We start from the raw sequence: 8,028 nt of genomic DNA, 5'->3' as shown, positions 1-8,028 counted from the left end.
AAAAAAAAAAAGAATTTGTTGCCACGTGTAAAAACCAGCCATTTAAAAATAAACTCAAGCCCGGTGCAGTGGCTCATCCCTATAATCCTAGCATTCTAGGAGGTTGAGGCAGGTGGATCTCGCCCAAACTCAGGAGTTCGAGACCAGCCTGAACAAGAGCAAGACCCCATCTCTACTAAAAATAGAAAAACTGAGGCCAGAGGATATCTCTTGAGCCCAAGAGTTTGAGGTTGCTGTGAGCTATAATGATGCCATGGCACTCTACCCAGAGTGTCAGAGTGATACTCTGTGTCAAAAAATAAAAAATAATTCAGTTTTTTTTAAAAATTGGAAGGTGTGGTGCCCTCCATTGCCTGTCCCCGACCCCAAACCCTGAGTGAGGACGGAGGGTGGGTTTGTGGTTAGCATTGCCATTGCTGCTGTTGGGCTTTTGCCCAGTACAGAGTCAAGAACAGTGTTTCTAGCATCTGTATCTCCCTGAAAAGATAGATCCAGGGGGCTGTCCCTGCCGGTCTTGTCTCTTCCCAAGGCCTGGGTCTGAGGCTTTGTGTTTGTGGCCCTTGTGCCAGGTGGCCTGCTTGGTGACTGGCGGGTGGCTCCATTGACTGCAGCTTCTGAATAGGCCAAGGTGGTCCCTGCCCCAGTTCAGTAGTCCAGCCCTGCAGGGAGGAGGATTGGACAATGGGAGGAACAGTGGCTCAGAAATGATAATCATATTTGGTGTTGGGATGGTGTGCTAAGCTCTCTATAACTTCATCGGTGTGGAGCTCAGACAACAAGAGCTGGAAGGTCAAGTTACTTGTTTGGGGAGAGGCATGGGCAACCCCCTTACTCCAGCACCGCTGCTCCCCCCCGCCCCCCAGTTTGGTCTTGCAACCCCTTACCTCTTAGTTCATGTTAGAGCATAGAGAGGAGGCAAGGGAAGGAAGAACGATGCCTCCCTCCTTTATGACAGTGGGGTGAATGGGTCCCCAAAACTGCAGAAGCAAAGGATACTTCCCAGCTAATTTAAAGCTTTAGGGAATACCTTTTCTTTTTTTTTTTTTTTTTTCATTTTTGAAGGGAATGGACTTGAACATATTCTTTCTCTTTGTAAGGAGGTTGCTTCACTCGCTTAAAGAACAAAGAACGTACTATCTTAAAGAATAGATGTTTCAGAAAGTGGGTAGAAATTAACTTATTTGAAAAAATCATCTCTCCCAAACAGTGGCTGCTGCATCGCAGGGCTTTGCCACATGGAGCGATGGAAGGAGATTTGAAATCGGCCCAGCCCATCGGGCTTGGCTTCACTTTTGGGCCAGAGGAGGTCTTGGAACCTCAGAAAAATGGGCTTACTACATCTATTAGTATTTGCTGAATTGTTTAGGGTGGAGATAATGTATATAGCACTGGGCATATTATGTCAGCGAATAATTTGTAATAACGGTGTAGTAATTATGTTTAGGAAACGAAAAATTGTTGTGGTTGAAGAAAAAAATGAAAAGAAAGAAAACCACCCCTGTCCCTATAGTTAGGTTGGGGGCCGGGTTTCTGAGGCCTGGCTCTGTGTTGGCCACCATCAAACTGGCGCTCTCATCTTCAAGTAAATCACTGAGTCATCATGGGGGGCGGGGATTGTGGGAAAACTGCCGAGTAGTCACAGCCTTGGGAAAATTAGAGCGTGTGGGTGGGGGGGAGGTGAGCCACAAACTGAAGAACCCCAGCCAGAGAAAAGGTGTGTGTGGCAGGGAGTGGTTTTGTGCAGTTGTGTTAGGTGAAGGGCACTTTTGTTCTTGCCCTGGTAATATTACCAAGTTGCTTTTCTTAATAAAATGAGAGAAAAGACGTCAAAACCGCTTTTCTCTGAAGACACAGTTACCGAATAAAAGCTTCTGCCTGGGGCCATTTATCTAATCAGCCTACTCTGCGCGGTTCCTGTCAGTGGTTTCCTGTGATGCTTTAATTTTACCATCTGGGAAGGGTTCCTGACAATCAAAGGTCTGGTCAACCAATGTGGAGTTTCTTGGTACCGTTACATGTCTGGTTTCAGTTTGGTGTAAAACGTGATGAAATTCTTGCCCACAGCCCAGGAGATTGTAGACTATGCTACCAAGATACAAAAGGAGGGGCCTGGGCGGGCCCCTGACCCTCCGGATGCCCAGCCAGTGTCTTCTTCGCAGGCTCACTTTTGACACTTGAGACACAACAAAGATTTACAGCTATGAATAGAATGACAGTGAAATGACTCTTTAACATGAAAAATCCACTTACGGTCTCAAGAACTATGAGCTTCGCAGGGCTCATAAAGGTGTGGGAGGTATGGCCTTCCCTGTTATAGAAAATCTGGAAATATAGGAGGGATAAAGAAAAAAAAAAAAGCTTGATCTGATCCCTTCCCTCTTTGAATTCTCTCTCTTCTACCCCATAGCTCATTGCATTATAAGGACTTGTCTTCATGTTGTCACCTCCCACTGGGCTACAAGCTGCTTGAGGCCAGGGACATGTCCTGCTGGTCTTCATATCTGTTCCAGTCACATGAGGCTCAGAGGAGTCAGACCTAGCGGGTTTCTTCCCACCTTGATGAGAGGGAACAGCACGAGCTTTGAAGCCAGTTGGCCTTGATTCAAATGTTCACTCTTATGTATTAGTTTTCTATTGCATAATGAATTGAAAGAACTCAGCAGCTTAAAACACCACCCATTGATCAGCTCATAGTTCTATAGGTGGCAGATGGAAGGGAGGGATACAGGTGGACTCTGCTAGCATCCCTACTTAGCATCTCAAAGGCCTTCAGGCCAGGGGTAGGCCAGGCCATCCTCTCACTTGGAAGCTTTGGAAAAGAATCCACTTCCAAGTTCATTCAGATTATTGGCAGAATCCAGTTCCTTGTGGCTGTAGGTCAGACGTCCCTACTCCCTGTCAGCTGGGGGCTTTATCCTAGAGGCCACCCGAGTTCCTTCTCCTGCAGCCTCCTCCTTCAAAGCATTCAGAGTCCTCATCAGGCTGAAGACTTCTCTGCTGCTAGCCAGAGAAAACCCTTTGCTTTTAAAAGTCTCATGATTCAGTCAAGCCTACTTGGACAATCTCTCTTTTGCCACATACAGCGATCGCCCCTTATCCTCAGGGGATATGTTCCAAGACCCACAGTGAATACTTGAACCACAGAGAGAACCAAACACTATCTATGTTATATAGATTTTTCCTGTATGTACTTCTGATAAACTTTATAAATCAGTCACAGTAAAAGATTAAAAACAACAACTAATAAAATAGAGCACTTGTATTGATACGCTGTAATAAGAGTTAAGTGAATATAGATTCTCTCTGTTTCTCTCAAAATACCTTATCACACTGTACTCACCACCCTCCTTGTGATGATGTGAGATGATAAAGTGCCTATGTGATGAGATACTGTGACAGTCGATCTGATAACCCACATGGCTAAGTGACTAACTGGCGGGGAGCGGAGACAGTGTGGATCTACAGGACAAAGGGATGATTCATGTCCTGGGTGGGGCGGCGTAAGATTTCATCCCCGCTACTCAAAACAGCGGGTAATTTAAAACGCATGAGTTGTTTATTGCAGGAATATTTGTGGGATTTTCCACTTAATATTTTCAGATCATGGTTGACCACAGGTAAACTGAAGTTGCAGAAAGTAAAACCATGGATGGGGTGTAGGGGCTGCTGTACTGTAGTATTATCAGGAGGGACACTGGGGGACTGAGGTCACAGGCCACCTTAAAACTCTGCCTGCCACCCTCTTGCCCTTAGGGCCCAGCAACCTTGTCCAGGTGACATAACCTCTCTATACTTATTCCTTCAGCTGTCAGGTGGGCCCAGTGGGAGGTTTTGACAGAGTCCAGTAATGAGGTGGTATCTCTGCAGTGCTTGGCAAGGGTTAAGTTTTTAATCCTTCCCCTGTTAAGCTAATTTTATTTGAAATCTGTCTTGTCTGATTCTAGTACAACAGAATTGTAAAGGGCCCTCTTTGTCTGAAGTACTTGTCACTCTAAAAAATTGTCATGGTTCGTAATTTTTCTTTATGGAAGAATAAAAAGAAGCAGGAGGGACAGCGTGCTCTCATCACCACCTTTTGGGCTTTTTTCTTCTTCCCAGCCCGGAGTCCCTTCAGCTGCTGTCTCTGGGAGCACTGAGGGTGGGGGTGAGGGCTCTCTGCCTGTGTCCTCAAGCACGTGGTGGCTCTGGTGGCAGCAGCTGGCCCCTGCCACTCAGCAGGAGGCCAGCCTGAGGGGGAAGGGGCTCCCGGTCTGCTGACTGCTCACCCACCTCTCTGCCTGTCCCTCCTGTGCCCCTCAGGAGATCCCCCGGGAGCTCACGCTGGATGCCCTGCTGGAGATGAACGAGGCCAAGGTCAAGGAGACGCTTCGGCGCTGTGGGGCCAGCCCTGAGGAGTGTAGTCGCCTGCAGTATGCCCTCACCTGCCTGCGGAAGGTGACAGGACTGGGTAGGTGGGGCCTCCCTCTCCCTGCACCCCAGCCTGGCCTGGTTCCCTGCACTGGGCAATGGGGTGGGGAAGTGTGGCTCAGAGTTTCTGGGGCAGCTCACAAAAGCCAAGGTGGATGTTTAGAAAGCATGAGAGGGGCCGACCCGAGAGGGAGGCTCCCCCAGGGCCCTTAAAGCTCTGGATTCAGGATGATCTGGCCAGCCTGAACCCGAGGAGGCGTTAGTGATTGTTAGAAGTTCAGGCCAACCTTCTGGGTGGACCCTATGTGATTTTGCCCCACTGGGCTCCGTGTACCCTTCACCAGCTTCCTGCATTCCTGCCCCCAGCCCTCGCCCCACTTCTCCTGTCCCCCGGCTATCTGCGCTCTGTGCTCAGAGGCACATGCTGATGTGCGCTTAGCCTGAGCCAAGTGTGATTAGAAAAACTGTGTGTGGCTGTTCAGCTGGCAGTGTGCACATGGCTCTCCCAGGCAAAGTGCATAATCTCGGCATCACCACCAGGTCTTTGGGAATCACTCACAGACGTTCTAAATCTTGCCTTAGAAATAGCTTCAAATGCCTGACTTAATGCTCCTGCTACTACACAAATAAGGCATTAAAATGAGCCTAATGAATGGAGTTAGGGCCATTTTTTAATTATCTGAGCCTCTTATCTCCAGCTGCCTGAGGCTTAAAAGGAGGAGGGCACTGAGGTTTATATTCTGCTTGATTGTTTTCTCCCCAGAGAGCCTTGGGCTTAATTTCTTCCCTGTCTCAGGTCCTGTCAGCACAGAGCAGTGTGGAGAGTTTGATTTAGTTCAGAAAATCGTGATACCCCAGGCCTCCCCGGCCAACGTGCTAAAGATAAAAGTGGCAGAGGCGTGGCCAGGGTTCTCATCCCCACATCTTATAGAGGAGGTGACTTAGCCCAGAGCGAGGGTGGGGCTTGGTCAAGGACACACAGCTTGGTCAAACCCACACTTGCCACCCAAGCCGAGGTCTTTGGGTTAGCTCCTCAGCCTGCCCTCCTTCCCGTCTGGTGCCTGGATTTTATAGAATTGTGAAGGAACCATCCATCTGTTGAGTGGTGGTGACCCATCTGTGTCATGAAGGTTGCCGTCGGCCTGTTCACAGGTGCCACCATAAAGAGAGCACTAATTTATTAAGCACCTACTGTGTGCCAGATAGGTGCCACACACGCTGTGGCCACACCCTATTCAGAGGTGGTGCTAAGCTCATATAGCTAAGGCATCTGACCACTGGCGGCTCTGGGAAAGTCATCTGGGGTTCTACCCCCAGCAATGGGGCAGAGGCAGGATTTGAACCCAGAGGGCACTTTTCCCACTTTGCTCAGGAAGAGGCTCCTGGGCAAGGGAATTTTTCTAGGTTTCTCTTCTCTCATCCAGTCTCAGCTTGTGGTGTCTCTGCATTCCAAAGAGAGTCCTGGCCACATCGCAGTCCAAGTCACAGGCCTTTCTTCTGCCCAGCAGTGGTCATACTTCATGGGTACCTGCTGAGGACGGGGCAGACACAGTGATCTGCTGTCTCTCGGATCGGGTAGTCAGAGTGTCTCTCGCACCCCGGTAGGGTTTGCTGAGAGCATTTGCTCACAGTGAAGATGGGCTGTGGAGTCAGGCTGCCTGGGCCCAGCACTCTGTTCAGCCACTTAAACCTGTGGTACCTTGGCCAGTTCCTTCGCGCCACTGTGCCTCAGTTTCCTCACCTGCAAAATGGGGGTAATAACATTGCCTCTTTCGTGGGGTTGTTATGAAGATGAAATTAGTTAAGGTCAAGTGATTAGACCAGAGCCTAGCACATAGGAGGGGCTCTTTTCAATCTTAGGTCTATAGGGTTATGGAAAATGTTGATGTCACTTCCCCGTGGTCTCCAGTCTTAAAGAAGGTGAGTGAAGGCTGGTTCTCTGTGCTGAGGAATGGGATCCCCGTCCTTCATCCTAGCAGACATCACCAGTCAGTCCACGAATCTGCTGTGCGACTCCAGCATCATTCTCCAGCAATCCCCTCCAGTCAACTGCTGCTGGCACCTGCATCAAGACCCATTTGCCATCCCTGTGCTGGCCCAAAGCGGTAGTGATTAAAGAGGCAATTGGAAGACTTCAGGCTTATTTCCTTTGGTAGCAGACTTGCTCATAGATTCATGAAACTCTTTCATCCGCTCAGCAAGAAACATGTAGTGTTTAGTGCCTCCAACAGGCCAGTACACACTATAAACTATGTGTAAGCTGCAGCATAGAGACTGAGTGCCCACCATTCCTGACAAATGGCCTGACTGCCTCTGAGGACACAAAGCCCGTTACCCCCAGTTCTGTTCATTGTGGGTTATTCAAAATCAGTGCTTTGCAGGAGGGGGCATAGTGCTGAAATTGAAGCGTTCAATTCCCATCCCACCACTTTCTCAGTGTCTGCAGCCTCTCTGAGCCTCAGTGATCCCCCCTGGACACTGGGGAGAAGAATGAGCGCTGCTGGGAGGTGGAGGGAGGCAAGGCCTGTGTGGTTCCCTGGGAAAGGATTCCAGCATGGAAACTCATTTTATCTTGAGGCAAAATCTACCTTCCTGCATTTTTCACTCATTGGTAAATAGGAGAGGAGAGGGGGGGGTGTCTTTCCTACAGCAGCCCCTTGGACCCTGCAGAGTTCCTTCTCCCTGCCCACAACCCTTCTAAACCTCCCCATCTCCCAGAGGGTCAAACCCAGTGTCCCTGGTGAGACATTCCAGGCCCTTCCTGAGAGGCCCCAGCTGGGTGACCCCTCCAACTTCGTGTCTTGCCTCCCCCTGGCTTATGCTGACCTCTGAAGGCCACCACACTCTTTGTCTTTACCAGGAGGTGCCATGCGCTCTCCTACTTGGCATTGCTGTTCCCTCTGCCTGGTGTCCCTTCTCCACCTTCTTTCTGATGGGGCTCAGCCCAGGTGCTGCCTCCTCTGGGAAGCCTTCCCTGACCAACCCTGACTCCTCTACAGAGTCCCCATGTGCCTCTGTCCTGGTACACAGCAAACTGTTGTGTGTCCGTCACTCCCATTGGACTCTTGGAGTACAGGGCCTGGGTCTTGTTTATGCCTTTCACCCAGCATCCAGCACATGCTTGAATGAATGGATGGATGTTCTGTGCCATTGAATTTGAGCCCCACAGCTTCTCAGGGTCTCAGGGCCTCAGGCAGAGGGTCCTGGTGGGAGCAGCCTGAAGTCACTCAGGGGCTCCTCTCAGAAGAAAGTGGCTGTTGATCCCTTTCTACCTGGATCTTTTTTCACAAGCCTTAGGACAGTTTGCTATCGAAAGATCAGGGCAGCCTCTTTTCCTGGCATCTGAATTTTCTGAAAATGGAATTTTGCCTTCCTTTACACAGCCCAGCTTGCCTTTCCTTCCTCTTAATGATCAGTCACCACTTTGCTCTCTGAGGTCACACACTTAGAGGGCAGGTTTCCCAGTGCTCCCCCAGGCCTGCCAGTAAGAGCCCTGCACAAGCCGTTTCCTCTCTGACCTTTATGAGATATGGCTCAGCACTTGTGGCTCAAGTGGCTAAGGCACCAGCCACATATACCTAAGGTGGTGGGTTCAAATCCAGCCCGGGCTCGCCAAACAAC

At 49.7% G+C, this 8,028-nt stretch overlaps 1 protein-coding gene across 1 annotated transcript in view; it reads left to right on the top strand.

Moving 5' to 3' along the window:
• The first annotated feature begins 4,338 nt into the window (after positions 1 to 4,338).
• Positions 4,339 to 8,028, top strand: part of KSR1 (kinase suppressor of ras 1) — a 37,605-nt gene continuing 33,915 nt past the window's right edge. The window contains exon 1 of the mRNA XM_012809792.2: positions 4,339 to 4,447. Within this exon, the coding sequence (XP_012665246.1) occupies positions 4,339 to 4,447 (109 nt within the window). The remainder of the gene's footprint in view (positions 4,448 to 8,028) is intronic.

The sequence above is a fragment of the Otolemur garnettii genome, unplaced genomic scaffold (genome assembly GCF_000181295.1).
Source record: "Otolemur garnettii isolate 467f Iridium unplaced genomic scaffold, OtoGar3 scaffold00112, whole genome shotgun sequence".
Classification (NCBI taxonomy): Eukaryota; Metazoa; Chordata; class Mammalia; order Primates; family Galagidae; genus Otolemur; species Otolemur garnettii.
The sequence above is the reverse complement of the archived record's forward strand: the minus strand, read 5'-3'. Positions and strand labels throughout refer to the sequence as shown.